At 47.1% G+C, this 17,652-nt stretch overlaps 1 protein-coding gene across 2 annotated transcripts; it reads left to right on the plus strand.

The window, feature by feature from the left end:
• Positions 1 to 15: 15 nt before the first annotated feature.
• On the plus strand, positions 16 to 15,100 carry SHPK (sedoheptulokinase). 2 transcript variants are annotated; one of them, XM_083587842.1, is made up of 8 exons: positions 16 to 149; positions 784 to 996; positions 2,520 to 2,661; positions 7,519 to 7,702; positions 8,108 to 8,260; positions 9,978 to 10,153; positions 11,056 to 11,256; positions 11,792 to 15,100. In XM_083587842.1, the coding sequence occupies exons 2-8, from the start codon at positions 811 to 813 to the stop codon at positions 12,184 to 12,186; spliced, it is 1,437 nt and encodes a 478-aa protein (XP_083443968.1). In that variant the 5' UTR covers positions 16 to 149; positions 784 to 810; the 3' UTR covers positions 12,187 to 15,100. The 2 variants fall into 2 exon arrangements, with proteins under 2 accessions (XP_083443968.1, XP_083443969.1); XM_083587843.1 differs by lacking the exon at positions 16 to 149 and adding an exon at positions 342 to 604.
• Positions 15,101 to 17,652: the final 2,552 nt, after the last annotated feature.

Genomic DNA, 17,652 nt, shown 5'->3' on the forward strand with positions numbered 1-17,652 from the left:
TCTCGCTCGGCGGCCATCTTGGGTGCGGCAAAGTCCCCGCTCTCCCCCCGCCCCCTCTCTATCATTCCTGGCTTGTGAAATCTTTTTGTGGGTTTCTCTTTCCCGCCCTCTCAGGCGAAGTCGTTATTTGAGGACACCTGTGAAGTAAGGTAAGCTTGGGAAAGGTCCCTAGTGAGGAAGGAAGGCGGGTCTGAAAGAAGGCAGCTGACACGCCCAAGATGGCGGCCACCACCTTCGGTGCGTCGTACTTCCCTTCGTAAAAATCGTACCCACATCGAGCTCCTGAAGGGGGACGACACACCCAAGATGGCGGTCGCGTCCTGAGGTCGCCATCTTGGGTGTGGCGCGCACCCCTCGGACCTTGGTCCAAAGTTCACTTTCTTCAACCCGATTCTGCTCCTGTGATCTGCTTTTTCACTTCGTATTTTAGCCCCATCGTCTTAACTCTGCCCCCATTTTAAGGTTGGAGGGGTTGTTAGCAGCGGCCTCCTTTGCATTGATTTACCTACCTGTTTTCCTCCCTCCCTCTAAACTGCATTTTAATCAGTTTTGTTCTTACATTCTTTTATTGGCTTCGTTGTAAGCTGCCTCTCGCGCAGGCAAGGTAGGATACAGGTTTGTTACTGTGCATTAAATAAATAGAAATAGCATAGCTGATGGCACCGTTCAATAAAAGTTTACTCAGGAGTAAGCTGCGTTGATCAGTTGGGCTTACTCAATGTCAGGTCATAGCTACTTTGCACTCTTGTACAGCATCAAAACCATCCCTTTCCTTCCCTGCAGTGACCCAGCTGGTTTTGTATAAGGAAGATGCCTCCCAAAATGCAAGACAAAGGTTTGAATCCTGCCATGGCGGCCTGCGTCCTGGGGATCGACTTGGGCACTTCATCGGTGAAAACCATCCTGCTGCAAGAGATGGAGCAGGGACCCACCGTGATCGCAAGCTGCGCCAGGGAAACCCGGGCTCAGGTGGAGAGCCCCAGTGCCGGGCCACAGGTGAAAGAGGATGAGATAAATTAATGGAAATCAGTTGAGTTGTTATTTGTCGTGAGTGGCCCATGGAACCTTCAAGTGCAGGAGGAGTCTGCCTTTGAATACCAGCAGCAAATTTTGGGCTTCCCTATAGCATCCTGTAGCGACGTGGGTGGCGCTGTGGGTTAAACCACAGAGCCTAGGACTTGCTGATCAGAAGGTCGGCGGTTCAAATCCCTGTGACAGGGTGAGCTCCCATTGCTCGGTCCCTGCTCCTGCCAACCTAGCAGTTCGAAAGCACGTCAAAGTGCAAGTAGATAAATAGGTACCACTCCAGCAGGAAGGTAAACGGCGTTTCCGTGCTCTGCTCTGGTTCTCCGGAAGCGGCTTAGTCATGCTGGCCACATGACCCGGAAGCTGTACACCGGCTCCCTCAGCCAATAAAGTGAGATGAGCGCCGCAACCCCAGAGTCGGTCACGACTGGACCTAATGGTCAGGGGTCCCTTTCCCTTTACCTATAGCATCCTGTAGGCTGTGGTGGAACACAGGAGGCTAGACTAAATCGACCTTTGGTCCGATCTAGCAAGGTGGATCAGAGGGACCTTTGGTTTGATCCAGCGTTGCATCCTCAAGAACATTGGAAGCTGCCTTATACTGAACCAGACCACTGTTCCATCTAGCTCAGTATACGGCCTAGGACCCTCGTACCTACGGGGCTGCCTCTCCCGGTATGCCCCACGGAGGACCTTACGGTCTTCAAATAAAAACATCTTGGAGATCCCGGGCCACAGGGAGGTTAGGCTGGCCTCAACCAGAGCCAGGGCTTTTTTGGCTGTGGCCCCGATCTGGTGGAATGCTGTGTCACAAGAGACTAGGACCATGTGGGACTTGACATCTTTTTGCAGGGCCTGCAAGACAGAGTTGGTCCACTAGGCCTTTGGTCAAGGCACAGTCTGACCCCCTTTTTCTGTTATCCTCATAGAACTCTAGTCCAATGGTTGCCATTAATTTGACTCTGAATTGATTATAGAATGTATTTCAATTAATTAATTGTGATTTTATGTAAACTGTGTTATTTTTACTGTTGTTAGCCGCTCTGAGCCCGGCTTCGCCTGGGGAGGGCAGGATATGGATAAAAAATTATTATTATTATTATTATTATTATTATTATTATTATTATTATTATCTACATTGACTGGTTTATTGGCTCTCCATGGATTCAGGCAGGAAGTCTTCCCACCCTTGGCTGGAGAAGCCAGGATTGAACCCGGGACCTTCTGCATGCAAAGCAGATGCTCTGCCACTGAGCTATGGCCCTCCCCAAGTCCATTGGGGTTCAGAGGAGGCTGTAGACTTAGGTTGCCACGCTTCTCCCCCTCCTAGAGCTCCTCTACATTCAACAGCAGTTGATCCAACTGTTAGAGCACTTCTTCTAAAATAAATCTGGCATGCCAAGATGGGAGCTGCTTTGCTGTCACAGAAAGCAGGTAAAACTGCTTCCAAGCTTCATTCCCTATGGGCTTTCTCTCTCTCTCTGCTCACGCAGGGGAACGAGCAAGATGTCCGCAAAATTGTCGCTGCCTTGAACGACTGCCTCGCCAGTCTCCCCCAGCAACTCCTGGGAAGGGTTTGCCGCATTGGTGTTACCGGACAAATGCACGGAGTCGTGTTTTGGAAAACAGGTCAAGGTGAGAGAGCTGGTTTGCAGAATCCTCCTTTCCAAATCCAGCACCACTCCTTCCTCAACACTTCTGTGGTGGCATCCTACTTTAAAATGCAAGCATTAAAAAAAAAAAGAATCAAAACTTAACATTTTCAAGCCTAATATCTCCCTATTCCCACATTCTAACAAAATGGTGCGGGCAAAAAAACCCCCCAACCCCCGGACAGATTGAACCTAAGATTGTGTCTAAATGAATAAAAGCAAAGATATTCAGGACTTTCCTTCAGGTAAAGGGACCCCTGACCATTAGGTGCAGTCGTGACCGACTCTGGGGTTGCGGCGCTCATCTCGGTTTATTGGCCGAGGGAGCCAGCGTACAGATTCCGGGTCATGTGGCCAGCAGGACTAAGCCGCTTCTGGCGAACCAGAGCAGCGCACGGAAACGCCGTTTACCTTCCCGCCGGAGCGGTACCTATTTATCTACTTGCACTTTGACGTGCTTTCGAACTGCTAGGTTGGCAGGAGCTGGGACTGAGCAATGGGAGCTCACCCCGTTGCGGGGATTCAAACCGCCGACCTTCTGATCTGCAAGTCCTAGGCTCTGTGGTTTAACCCACAGCTCCACCCACGTCCCATAGGACTTTCCTTACACTGTTTGTATTCGCATGTGTGAGTGTACATGTTCTCTGTTCTTTTCCCCTCTCAAAGTCAGGGTCAAGATAGCATTAAAAAGCACTGGAGAAATTCACAGAGGGGAGGTTAAGGGCTGTTAGCAATGATAGTGTAAATCAGGAGATGAGAACCTCAGGCGCCCAGGGGGCAAATGTGGCCCGTCAGGCCTCCCATTCCCTCCTGTGGGACTCTCCCTGGGCCACACACCCTTTGCAACCAAGCACCTTACTAGTCTAGCTTTGCATCCTCCTTGAGTGATTTCGCCTGGCTGGAAATGCATCCTTGAACTCTGATAATGTCTCTTGCTTGCCTAGACAGAGGGAGGTTACTCCGCCCATTTTTGCCTATGGTCCCTCCCAGCACTGGTACCTGGCCCCCGGAAAGCATCCCAGAAGGGCATGTGGCCCTCAGAATGATAAATATTCCCGAGAGGAACTATAATAATAATAATATTATATATATATATCTGGGTTGCTCCAGCCACTCTGGGCTGCTTCCAACACACATAAAAATAATAAAACATCAAACATTTATAGTAACAATCAGATCCTATATAAAAAGTCACAATAACTTTAAAATAAAGAACTTTTGTCAAATAAAGCAATATTCAAGAATCCATTAGATTCCAATAGTAAACAGTACAATTAAGCTCCAGCAAATAATAAAGAGTTTACACTTATCAATTACAATAAAGAATTATTAATAAATCAATAAAATCAATAATAATAAAATAACAGCAATAAAATAACAGCAAATCACAATGCATAAAATGCCAGAAAACGTACAAAAGGACCTACAACTTATAAAATTATTTTTAAACACTATCCCTGAACTCCTCTCTTCCCAGCTGCTTGTGCTGTTGTCAAAGCCATGGTCTGGGACTGGAGGGGCAAAGCGGGTGGAGAAGCCATTGCCTGCAGAAAGTCTCTCTCCCATCAGAAAGGCAGATTGGGTCGTGGGGACTGATTTCCTGAAAGAATTAGCTGCTTCTTGTCAGAGATGAATGTGGTCTTTAATGGCCTAGCAGGGTTCCCAAGTGATTTTATTCCTGGAATGCTAAAGCAATCAGAAATGGCTATTAGGTTGACAGACAAACTTGCTCCGTTTTCCAGATTTCCTGTGGGTGGCGGGCGTAAGATAAAATAAAATCTGGAAGTCACTATTGGCGTGTGATTTTGAGTGGAAACGCTTAATTTTTACCTTTCTCTGAAGCCATGAGTGTTTGGTTTTGACCTCTGCCCAGATGTAAATGGATGCAATCTCTCTTTCTCCCTCCTCCTGAGTGGATTAGCCAAAATCACATCTTCTTTGCTGTAAATGATGATTTTTATCTTTTTTGCTTTGTTTTTAACTGATTACCATTAATGTCCTTTCAAAGAGCCCATTTTCATGTTAGGAAGAGATAAATGGGAAGGGAGGGACAACCCAGCATGGTTGAAAGCAACTTTTTATGTGGAAAACAACAGAAAGGTCAGGAGAAAGAAACTAGATAGATTTTCTTTTTTCTTTTTTTTTGCTTTTCTGTGGTTTTAATCTTCATTTATCTAATGTCTGAAGAGCTAAGCCTCTTCCGAAAATTCAGGCAATGTAGTTCCGCAAAAGAGGATTTCCTTAACACCATTATACCAGTGGGTTGGTTTTGTGCGCAGGGAAGGGCCGTAGCTCAGGATTTGAACATCTGCTTTGCATGTAGAAGGTCCCTGGTACGATCTCTGGGGTCTTCAGATAGGACTGGGAAATAAGCCTGTCTGAAACCCTGGAGAGCTGCTGCCAGCCAGTAGGACTGGGCGATATATTGATATATTGTCCAAAACCGGCTTGAAGTTCACATCGTGATAACTGTTTCTTATAATATTTGAGCTGGCAATATATCACAAATCACAATGTGTATGAGGGCTAGGCGATACCTGGTTTCCAAAATCACCGGAAGCGGTGTTCTACTTGTAGAGAAAAACAAGCACACCAGTTCTAAAGTTCATGCAGTTCTCACAATGACCAGCTGGGATGGAAACCGTTCAGAGAGGGGAGGAACCCAATGGAGCTGGTCTCTCAGCTGAGCCAATGGAGGGGCCCTGTTTCTCATCTACCTCTGCTGCAGCATGATGGAATATGTACAGTGGTACCTCGGGTTAAGTACTTAATTCATTCCAGAGGTCCGTTCTTAACCTGAAACTGTTCTTAACCTGAAGCACCACTTTAGCTAATGGGGCCTCCTGCTGCTGCCACTCCGCTGGAGCACGATTTCTGTTCTCATCCTGAAGCAAAGTTCTTAACCCGAGGTACTATTTCTGGATTAGCGGAGTCTGTAACCTGAAGCGTATGTAACCTGAAGCATATGTAGCCCGAGGTACCACTGTATTGCCTGTTGCCTGTTGGAGAAGCCCAAAGGACCTGGTGTCTCTGCAGAGCCAACAAAACGGCCCTGCTTTCCACCCATCCCTCTCAAGACCCCAGGAGGTTCTTGCTGGGTGCAAGCCAGCAATGGACTTTGCAAGCCTCAGTGCTTGGAATTTGCAGAATGGAAGAGTTTATTGGGACAGTGTTGTCCGGGGTGGAAGATTCATTCGGCTCACCCTGGGGGCAAATGGAACGCCCCAGGTTCCCTCCTCATTGCATTGGAAATAAAGGGTGGCAGTCCTTGTGAAATAGACTCTGAGGGGAAGGGTATGTTTCCCAGTCTCCTGATGCTGGGTTGAACGGCGAGAAGCTGCTGTCAGTTGCCATTCTGAGTTCCTTGGGGCCTGGAGCTGAAGCCTAGATACAAGGTGCGAGGCAGCAGTGCGGCAGGTGGCGGTGCTGCGGTGCTGTGTGTGGCGGTCAGCTCAGCGGGATCCCACCTTCATCGCCAGTGAAATATACTCAGAGTCGAGAGTGGATTTCACGCTCGTATGAAATTCACGGCATGTAATGCCCTAAGAGAAAATTTAATGAAAATGATTTATAGGTGGTACATGACACCAGTCAAGCTTGCAAAATTTTACAATTTACCCGACAATAAATGTTGGAAATGTAATGAGACTGAAGGTACATTCTTTCACCTTTGGTGGACATGCCCAAGGATTAAGACATTCTGGGAGATGATTTATAACGAAATGAAAAAGGTATTTAAATATACCTTCCTGAAGAAACCAGAGGCCTTTCTCCTGGGCATGGTCGGCCAACTGGTGCTAAAGAAGGATAGAACTTTTTTTATGTATGCAACAACAGCAGCAAGAATACTCATCGCGAAGTATTGGAAGACACAAGATTTACCTACCCGGGAAGAATGGCAGATGAAGTTGATGGACTATATGGAACTGGCGGAAATGACTGGCAGAATCCGAGACCAGGGAGAAGAGTCGGTGGAAGAAGACTGGAAAAAGTTTAAAGACTATTTACAGAAATACTGTAAAATCAATGAATGTTAGAAAAATGTTGGAATGAAGTTACATGGCTTTAGTAGAAATGTTATAAGGAATTAAGTATAAATAGATTATTAGAGTATTAAAGGAAAAAATAAGGTTAGAATATGTTAAGATAATTATAGGATAGAAAGCAGAGGAAGATGGAAAGGAATTGCTGAAACAATTAACAGAAGTGGAATACAAAAAGGGAGGTGTGAGGAGGTCGTTGAAATAAGTGAATTAAAGATAAGATATTGAAATTGTTTGATGTGTTTTAAACTGTTGTTGTTTTGTTTTGTTAGTTTAATGTGTTAGTGTTATGTAGTGTTTTTGTATTGTATTGTACTGTTTATTTATTTATTTATTTTGTAGTGTTTAAATTGTTGGAAAAGTAATAAATACTATTTTTTTAAAAAAAAGAGAGAGTGGATTTCATGCTCTTTATTCAGCTCATAGTGGTGAGGAGGAATGGAAGTTCCCCCAGAATGTCTGCTTTATATACATGATTTACACAATGGGCCCCACGTGATTGGCTAATTCCGGGATTCTCCTGTAGGCCAATCAAGTTGCGAATTCACTTCCACCTGGAGCTGGATTGGGTGGCTCCTGTGCACCAATCAGACTGCTGCATTCTGGATCCTATTGTTCTAGGACCAATCAGACTGCTGCATTTTGGATCCTATTCAACTCAGTACATAACACCTTGTGTCCATGCTTTTGGAGGAGACACTGATGGATAAACACAACTCCGGATGGTCTGAGTCGCTTTGAATGAGCCGCACCAGGCTAACAGGTCCTCCTTCACCAGCTCTCTCTTCCCGTTCCAGGTTGCAAGTGGATCGAAAGTGGGCACGGGTGGACGTTTGAGCCTGAAGAGGTCAGTCACCTGATCACATGGCAAGATGGCCGCTGCAGCAGCCCCTTCCTGTCCTCGCTGCCTCAGCCGCAGTCGCACCTCAGCGTGGCCACGGGCTTCGGCTGCACCACAATCTACTGGTACTTGAAAAACAGGTACTGCTGCCCCTTCCTGCTTCAGCTTCTGCATCTTGCTTTGTCGCCTGCGATTCTGTGATGATTTATTTGCAGCCAGAGGCTGGGGTGGCCTTCCTGGTGGGTTCAGTCATGGGGGAGAAGCAATTGGGTGCAGCAGTGGGACTCAGACCAAAAAAGTTCACTGGGCGACCTTGAGTCAGTTGCACATTCGCTCTCTTGGCTTAACCTACTTCGCAGGGCTGTTCTGTGGATCAAAAATGTGGGTGGGGAAATAAATGCTTTGAGTTTCTTGGAGGAAAAGAAAGTTCTCTTTCATTGTATACAAGTTGTTTTTTCCACCCAGAGTCAGTCACAAATTAAAAGGTGTATTAACCAGCGGATGCCCAGGTTCATCAACTTTTTGTTTGTATGCTTATTGGACAGCCCAGATTTCCTGAAGCATTACGATGCTGCAGGCACCATCCAAGACTACGTTGTGGCCATGCTGTGTGGCCAGGAAAAGCCACAGATGTCTGTCCAGAACGCAGCCAGCTGGGGCTACTTCAACACCACAAGCAAAAGCTGGAATGTGGACATGTAAGTTAGCACTGTGGACTCAGATGGAGCCACTATTACAAAGCGGGGTGTGTGTGTCATTATTTCATTTTTTGATTCTGTGTGCTGGGATATGAGAGAAGGGGGGATGTCTTTTCTTTGATTCCCCCCTCCCCACCCACCAGCTCAATTTTATTTTATTTTGGAAGTGAATCAGGAGCAACTTCTCTAGCAAACCAGAAACGCCTTTCATTTTTAAAAATCCAACCCCTTGACGGACTGAAAACACTATATTCCCGACCATCATTCCCCCTCCACCCAGAAAAGCTGTGTTAGCTGCTGTTTGAAGTGGCCGGGTTTGCTCTTTTCAGGGACAGGCGTCTGAGGCCTCCAGCTGACTCCCCGAAGGGAAGATTCTCACATGCACAACCCTTCCAGGGAAGATAGAATCCGCTTCCTAAATCCGACTCAAGGTTGCGGACAACTTGGGTTTGGCTTGTGTGTGTGTGTGTTTCCGGGGCTAACCTGGTGTGGCAACAGCGGTGTACGGTGGCTGTGACAGGGTTGGGGTTGTCCAAGGGGTGCTTGTTGGGTCTAACTGCTTGTATGTGTTTTAAACTTTCTGAAGGCTTAACCCTTGGGGCGGTGTGTCCACACACAGCAGTCTGCTTTTTAAGGGCAGTAGCTCGATTTATCCAGCATGTCTGTGCATGTTTTTAAAGTACCACCCATACATTTTCTTAACAACAGCCCTGCAAGGTAGTTGCCAGGATAATCAGCCCCATATCGCTGGGGAACGTGGACAGGTGTTTCTAGACTTGCGCTGCTGTTGACAAGGAAAGCTGATCTGGAACCCTTTGCGGGGAAGCCGTGAACTTCCAGATATTGTGGGCCTCCAACTCCCATCGCCCCAGCCCAGGGGCCGCATTCCCATCTGTGCAACCTCCCGGGGGCCGCTTGCCAGTGGTGGGCTTGGCCAGAGGCAATAGCAGACGAAGCAACAAATGTAAATTTTAGCGTTTCTATTCTCCATCAGCGGGTGGCGCTGTGGGTTAAACCACAGAGCCTAGGACTTGCCGATCAGAAGGTCGGCGGTTCGAATCTCCGCAACAGGGTGAGCTCCCGTTGCTCGGTCCCTGCTCCTGCCAACCTAGCAGTTCGAAAGCACGTCAGAGTGCAAGTAGATAAATAGGTACTGCACCGGTGGGAAGGTAAATGGCATTTCCATGCGCTGCTCTGGTTCACCAGAAGCGGCTTAGTCATGCTGGCCACATGACCCGGAATCTGTACGCCGGCTCCCTCGGCCAAGAAAGCGAGATGAGTGTCGCAACCCCAGAGTCGGCAACGACTGGACCTAATGGTCAGGGGTCCCTTTACCTCTATTCTCCATCAAAGCAAGCAAAAGGCACTAATAGAGGTCAAGGACATTTCCCAGCTTGGCAAAAACCCTCAGTGAGGATAGAAAGCAGGCCTGGTGAAGGTGTTGCCAGGGGAGAGGTTTGAGGGCCAGAAAGAGAGGCACAGAGGGCCGCATTTGCTTCCTAGGTTCCTAACTTTTCTGGTTTCTGGCTTCCACCAAGGGCCTCCCCTTCCACCTTCTCCCCCATAATTTGAGCAGTGAGTTGATGCAATTATAATCTGCACGGCTGTGTTAGCCTGAGATCCCTCCTTTTTGCCTCCCCTCCAAGCATGTCCAGTAGCCGGGCCCTTCTCCTTCCAACACAGACATCTCCCCATTGACCTCTGCCTCTGGTTTCAGCCTTAAGGAGTCCCACTTCCCCATCCACTTGCTTCCTGAAGTGGTCCAGCCCGGAGAACTGGCCGGGGAAACCGCCTACGTGTGGCACCAGATACCAAAGGGGACGGAAGTCGGGGCCGCCTTGGGGGACTTCCAGTGTTCAGTGTACTCCTGCATGTCCGACAGCACAAGTGCAGGTAGGGGCACAAAGCAGCCTTCTGGAAATACAGTGGTACCTCGGGTTACATACGCTTCAGGTTACAGACTCCGCTAACCCAGAAATAGTACCTCGGGTTAAGAACTTTGTTTCAGGATGAGAACAGAAATCGTGCTCTGGTGGCACTGCGGCACCAGGAGGCCCCATTAGCTAAAGTGGTACCTCAGGTTAAGAACAGTTTCAGGTTAAGTACAGACCTCCAGAACGAATTAAGTTCTTAACCTGAGGTACCACTGTTATCTATTTGGAGCAGCTGTACCTGCTCTTTAGCAGAAAAGGCTCTCAGAGCAGCTTACACACAGTCAAAACAAGACAGTCCCTGCTCTCAAACTTACAATCCTAAAAAAAAAATGAGATGCAAGCAAAAAGGGAGAGGGAAGGAGGAGGAAAATAAAAACACAGGTACCCATTTCTATACAGTAGTAGTAGAAGAAGAGTTTGGATTTGCTTTATCACTACCCGAAGGAATCTCGAAAGGGGCTAACAATCTCCTTTTCCCTTCCTCCCCCACAACAAACTCTCTGTGAGGTGAGTGAGGCTGAGAGACTTCACAGAAATCTGACTAGCCCAAGGTCACTCAGCAGCTGCATGTGGAGGAGCAGGGAAGCGAACCCGGTTCACCAGATTACGAGTCCACTGCTCTTAACCACTGCACCACACTGGCAACAGTAGCAGTAGCTGCTCTAATGATCAGTTCAGGGGCAGGAGGTGCCTGATGGAGGTTCCCCTCCCTCCAGGGAGTTTATGGGGCCATGCAGGACCCCTGTTGAAGCTCCCTTGTGGGTCCAGCCTCACCTGTTGAAGGCCAGTTACATGCCTCTTTAAGCAGAATTTGAGCCCAGCGGGTGTTTTCCAACTCTTGCCTTCCTCTCCCCCTCCTAGTCCTCAACATCAGTACTTCTGCGCAACTCACCCTCCTGATGCCTTCGGGCTTCCAGCCGGCTGATTCACCGAACCCTCGTTCCCCGTTGGCCTACTACCCGTACTTCAACAACACCTACCTGGTGGTGGCTGCTTCCCTCAACGGCGGCAATGTGGTGGCGACGTTTGTGAACATGCTCGTGCGGTGGATGGCTGAGCTGGGTAAAGGAAGGGATAAGACGGGGACCTCTCTTCTCCTTCTGCCTTTCAGTCATTTGTGGTTTTTGGGGTTTTTAAAAAATAATTTAATATACATTTTATTAGTATTTTCCACACAACAACAACATGAAAGATATCGAAAAATAACAATACACAACACACAAAAATCAACATTCAAAAACTAAATAAAGCAACAACAACAACAACAAAAACCAAATCCATATCTTACAAGTTAATATTATAAACACTAAAACAACAACGACAACAGGACATTGACTTCCACCAATCCCACAGCACCTCCTTTATCTCTCATTGTGTCTTCCTGTTTTCTTTATCATCTCTATTCTAACATCTAGATATAAATCCCTCTTTCATATCCTTTCGCTTCACAAGGTTATTCCAGACTCAGCCAGATTTCTGTCCTCGAACCTTGACTTTTGGGGTATTCATTTAGGCACTCCCATTCAATTGGAATGGGAGGGCCTTTCACTCATTTGATCAGTCTTCCTCTCCCAACCCTTTTAATCTCCTTCTGCAGGACTCCAAGTCCCAGAATCGGATCTCTACCCGCGTATAATCAGCGCTGCCTTGGCCCAAACGGACACTGACCTCAACATCTGCCCCACCATCTTTGGGGAGAGGCACATGCCGGAAAGGTTGGCCTCGGTGATGGGCATCGCGGCCTCTGACCTCTCCCTGGGCCACGTGACCCGGGCGCTGTGCCACGGCGTGGTCCAGAACCTGCACTCCATGCTGCCTTCGCAGCACCTGAAGGAAGCCGGGGTCACGCGGATCCTGGCCAGCGGGAGCGCCCTGGGCAAGAACGAGGTGATGCGTCAGGAAGTGGAGAAGGCCTATCCATTTCCTGTGCTCTATGGGAGAAATGTGGATTCAGCCGTGGGTGCCGCCTTGGCCATGCTGCGCAGGAAGTGACCTTGGGGCCACAAGAAAGCACTTCCTCTGGAAAGCGGGGTCGTGAGCGCATAGAGGGCCAAAAGTTGCGGGGCAGAGGGAGAAAGGGAAGGCGAGAGAGTAGGCGCCCTCTACCCCGGAATAAAAATGCAGTGGATTCAGAACGATCCCATCTGTCGACCCAAAAACCAGATCCTTCCTGGAGCTATCTGCTTCCCACACATCCCTGGCAGTAGAGAGGTTAATGCAGGCCTCAGACACCACTGAAAGTTTTTTGGGGAAAGACTTTTGTTGCCCATTCTGTACCCCCTCCCCTTAAAGTTATATACAAGCCATTCTGTGTTTCCATTGCTAAAAGGAACCAGATATTTATTCCTCTGTTTTTGCAGTCATCTGCTATTCTGTTATAGGGACAGGGAAGTGATGCCTTCAGATATTGCCAGACTCTTTGTTGGCGCCTGTGATGGCAGCCATGGGCCTTTGGGGGATTCCTTCCTTTTGCAGATCTTCGGGGTGGATCAAACCCTGTGCAGCAGTACATTCCAGAATTAAATCTGGGAGGTGGAGAACACACCCCCACACACCCCAGGTTTGTTATTCCTCTTGCCTTCGGTAGGTTTTGTGGAGGGGTTTCCCATACTGAAGACGAACCCCTCCGCCCTCGCATACAAGAAGCATTTCTGCTTCGTAGTGGCTGAAGATGTCTCAGTGCAACAGGAATAAGAAAAATCGCCTGTGCTGATTTTTGTGCTGTTGTCGTCCTTGCCTCTCTCTCCGGGCCACCTGGAGAGTGCTCATGTCTCTCCAAGTGGGGAGGGAAAATGGGGCTTGGAGCCAAAATATGGGGGGAAGGAAGCAGTCAGATGGAAACAACAGCCCGGAGTGAAGCTACAGGGATGGGGCATCTATAGCCCTCCAGTTTGGATGGCATTTGGATACGTACAAATTTTGAAGCATAGCTGTGTTTCGGTTCTCGTACCATTCCAGAAAGTGCGGGTTTGATTGGTTTCGCAATAAACGCACACCGAATCAAATTGCTCCATCCCAGGGAGAGACCCGTGGTTTTCTCAGCGCATCAGTGATGCAATCTACTAATTAACCCTAAACATTTAAAAGCACCCTTTTCAGTGGCGGATTGTCAAAACCAGCACCATGTGTATGTAAACGTCAGGATTGAAGTGAGAAAGGTTTTCACTTAAAGGTCTGGCTCTGAGACCCTTAACGGTTTTCAAGGGGGTCTAGGAGTAAGAGGCTGGCCGAAATGTCCTAAATGAGCAGGTGCCAGTTTTGTAATTTTTGATCTATTTCTCAAATACAGCGTCCACAGGGTTGCACTAGTTTTATCTCTAAGGGAAGCAAACCGGAGAAGCACCACACACATCGCAAAATGCAACGGGAACACTTTTAAGAGTTTAAAGTGGGGGTTGGCACCTTTTGGCCCAGTGGCCAAATGCAGCCCTCCAGGCCTTTCTGTCAGGCCCTTGGGACTCCCTCCCCATTTACCCCATCCCTTCTCTCCCAAGCAACACACCCCACCAGCTCTGCTATTAACTCTTAAACTTCCTCTCCCTCCCCAACTAGAAATATGTCCTTGCCCTCTGAAAATGCCCTCTACTTGCCTGCACGGAGCATAGAGGGAGGTGGGGGTGGTTGTAGAAACTAGCCATCTGTACAAAGGTGACAGTGGCATTCAGTGCTCTGCCTACCACTGGCACGTGGACCCCAGAAGGGCTGCTCAGATGGGAGCATGGTCTTCAGACACAAAAAGATTCCTCATCCCAGAACAGAGTAATGCTTTGCCAGATAGATCAGTGGCTTGATTCCTGGCAAGGTAGCTTCCTGTGTGGATAATGGGCCTTGAAAATACATCAGTAATACTGAAACTCCGCTTTAAAGCACAGGTCGCTAAACTCCCCCCCCCCTTCCCCTCCACCAATTTGAGCCTTCCATCAAGAGAGCTTTGCGACAAATGGTGCATTTCCGTTGCTTTTTTATTGCTGCCATTATCATTTCTGCTCTCTGTCGTTTTTCCCGGTCACTTTTTGTTTTTAAATTACTTATTCCGCAGAGGGCTCTTTGGAAGCGTGGTCTGCCTCGGAGGAAAGAGCCGAGACACCAGTCTGGCTGCACCAGTGGGGCTGGGCCAATGCAAACGGGAAGATGAGATCAGAGTCTAAACGGCCCCATTTTTCTCCTCCTTCGAAGGGAAGAGCTCTGGCTCAGTGGCAGAATATGTGCTCTGCGTGAGGAGGGTCCCAGATTCCACCCTTAATGTCTCCAGGTGGGGTTGGGAAAGAGGACCCCCGCCTAAAATTCGGGAAAGCTCTTGCCAGTCCCTGTAGGCTGTATACTGTGTTAGGTGATCTGCTTCAAGAGAAGGCAGCTGTTCCTGTTCAATCAGCCTTTAGTTCAGAACCACGTGGACTAGAATCTTGGCTTTATTTTTTAACGGAAGAGCTGTAGCTTAGTGATAGAGGTCCCAAGTTCAGAAGGGGTCTCGGGTTCCCTGGCATCTCCTAGTAGGGGCTGGGAATGTCCCCTGCCTGAAACCCCGGAGAGCCACACTGCCAGTCAGTGTGGGCAATACTGGGACCAATGGTATGATGCAGCTCCCTCTAGCTCCTGCATTCCTCTTTCCTAGCTAAGGATCAGATTTTAATGATTGCTCAGTCCTGTATACTACAGGTGGGGACACTTTTCAGACCAGCGGCCACCTTCCTTTCTTCACAGCCTTCTGGAGGCCAAAGTAGGCAAAGCAAAGAATGGATACGGTAGGCTGCAAAGGAGTGTGGTTGTGCAGAAACCTGTGACTATTCGAGCCCCAGATGATGGCTGCAATTTAAATGTATTTTTTCCATTGTCTCAGGAAATGTGAAATGTCTGCCACTAAACTGTAAGTGTGCTGGGGAGTGGGGAATAAAATCCCGAGCAAAGATTTATTTGATTTGTTGTTTGCAAAAAGCCTCTGGAGGACTCCTGGGAATAGCAATCGCTTCGGCTTCCCCGGGCCGATTTCTCCATTATTGTATCACTCAAGTCCGGGTTTGCGCTACACATCACCGCCGCCTGCTTATTAAAACCGCCACTGTATGGTCCAATCTACAAGCACAGAGAGAAACAGGCTTCTGATATCCCCCACCCCTCCAGCCAACGCCTAAAAAGAGGCGATTTGGCTTCAGACGCTCTTGCAGGACGCGAAAAGTTTGCTGAGACGAGAATCCAGTTGCAGAAGAAGGACCCTTTCGAGAGCTGTAAGTTCTGCGATTTACTTTCCTAGGAACGCTGGAAGCTGCCTTATACAGAGTCAGACCATGGGGTGCATACAGCTCAGTTCTGTCTGCACTGACCGGCAGCATCTCTTCAGGGTTTCAGGCAAGGAGCGTTATCCCTGGTTTGGAGTTTGGACCACGGACCTTCTGCATGCAAAGCAGGCTCTCTGAGCTACAGCTCTTCCCCCTAAAATTAATCAAGGTTCTAGTCCTCATGACTGTGAATTACGGGCTGATTTAAATAGGGACTCCAGAAGCTGTTGTATAGAGAGAGGCCATTGGTCCATCTAGCTTCAGTGGCAGAAGGTCTCAGCCTTACCTGGAGATGCCGGGGATCAAACTTGGGACCTTCTGCATGCAAAGCAGGTGTTCTGCCACTGAGCTACAGCTCTTCCCCTAAAAATAAATCGGGATTCTAGTCCTCATGGTTCTGAGCACAGGTGTTCTGCCACTGAGCTATGGTTGTTTGCTTGCTGTGCATGCAATGCTCCTGAAATCCAGTTTGGATATGTCCTTTTGACTTCCATCGGTTGCTACCATCAGCTGCACCGTCCCAATACTGTTATTACAGTATTGTTATTACTATTCTCAGTTCCTTACCCACCCACATTCCCCGGCAACTTGCAGTACTGGGGATTATAGTATCTAGGCACCAGGCAAAACCACTTCTTTTTTCACCTATGGCATTCTTACCTATGGCATTCTTGAGTGCTTGGGGTGTCTTAATTCAGCTTTTTGAAAATAGAATTGTCTTTTAGATTCCTTCATGCTTTATGCTGGTCTTAATGGATGTGTTTGTTTATACTGTAAGGCACTTTGAATTACAATGGTAAAAATATATATATTAAATTTCTGTTTTACATTTTAAAATACCTATTCACTTAAGCAACCTTAAAATATCAATGACGCCCCTTCTTCTCTTTCCGTTGTATATTTTGCATATCATAAATGCCTGCGTATTTTATATAAACTAAACCGTTCCATATTCCATTATAACATCCATCAAAACTTATTTACACTGTTGAATTTATCTTCATGCTGCCCGCGTTTTCAGATATACACAATTTTACTACATATATTCAATAAACATTTCCCAACCTTCTTTAAACATGTTCTCTTATTCGATAGGTCCGCAAGGTGTGCATATTCCATCCGTTTAAGTTGCCATTCTTCTTTGGTTGGGACTTCGCTCGTTTTCCATTTTGGGGCTAACCAAACACGAGCCGCAGTAGTGGCATACATAAATAGTCATATTATTATTATTATTATTATTATTATTATTATTATTATTATTATTTAGCTTACCTTGCAGAGCTGTTGTAGGTCATAGATAGAGCATGCAGGAAGAGCACACTTTGAATACTGTGTACTGTTCTGTTCTGGTCACCTCACCTTCCAAAAATATATTGTTATGAGCTGGGAAAAGTTCAGAAAACATTAACTGAAATTATTATGAGGGCTGCAGCAACTCTCTCATGAAGACGGTACAGCATTTGGGGCTTTTGGAATTTTTTTGTTTTTAAAGGTGAGTTAAGGGGGACACACAGAGACACTCTCAAATATTCATAGACTTTGAATGGACCACAAGGATGATCTAGTTCTAGTCCAAACCCTTGAACATGACAGAGGTGTAGAAGATTATGCATGATGGGGAGAAAGTAAATACTCTAATGAATACTAGAACTTGGGGTAATCTATTGAGGCGCAACGTTGGAAGATGCAGGAGAGACAAAAGATTGTGTGTAAGCTGCTCTGGTAATGCCAGATTTATGTATAAGCTAAACAAGCTATAGCTTAGGGCCCCGTCTCTTGGGGGCGCCCAAAAAATTGAAAGGAAAAAACCCCAACGTACGTTTCCAAAATATAAGATAAAAAACAAATAAAATAAAACCTACATACAGCAACAGTGTTTTGTGCTGTGTAGGCTCCTAGGATGTAAGTAATGGGCCCCCAATCATTTTAAGTTTGAGCTTAATAATCATTTCATTGTTTCTTAAGTATTTCACTATTAATATACTTCTTAATTATATTTCAGTTCAGCAATTACTTTGATAAAATACATATTTTGTTATGTGCCAATGGCTTTAGATACCTATTAGGTCCACAAATTACCATATAGCATACATTCAACACACAAAAACAGCGACAATTTGTTGTTGACAAAGGACGGCTGGACATATAAAGGGCCCCTTTACCTTCAGTAGCTTAGGGCCTCAAC

The sequence above is a fragment of the Podarcis filfolensis genome (assembly GCF_964270895.1).
Source record: "Podarcis filfolensis genome assembly, chromosome: 15".
Taxonomy (NCBI): domain Eukaryota; kingdom Metazoa; phylum Chordata; class Lepidosauria; order Squamata; family Lacertidae; genus Podarcis; species Podarcis filfolensis.

What these genes read in the sequence shown, in the direction of transcription:
- SHPK (XM_083587842.1), top strand. Translation starts at nt 811, where the DNA reads ATGCCTCCCAAAATGCAAGACAAAGGTTTGAATCCTGCCATGGCGGCC. An exon ending in GCCCCAGTGCCGGGCCACAG is followed by an intron (nt 997 to 2,519) that starts GTGAAAGAGGAT and finishes CTGCTCACGCAG; the next exon opens with GGGAACGAGCAAGATGTCCG. An exon ending in GTCCGACAGCACAAGTGCAG is followed by an intron (nt 10,154 to 11,055) that starts GTAGGGGCACAA and finishes TCCCCCTCCTAG; the next exon opens with TCCTCAACATCAGTACTTCT.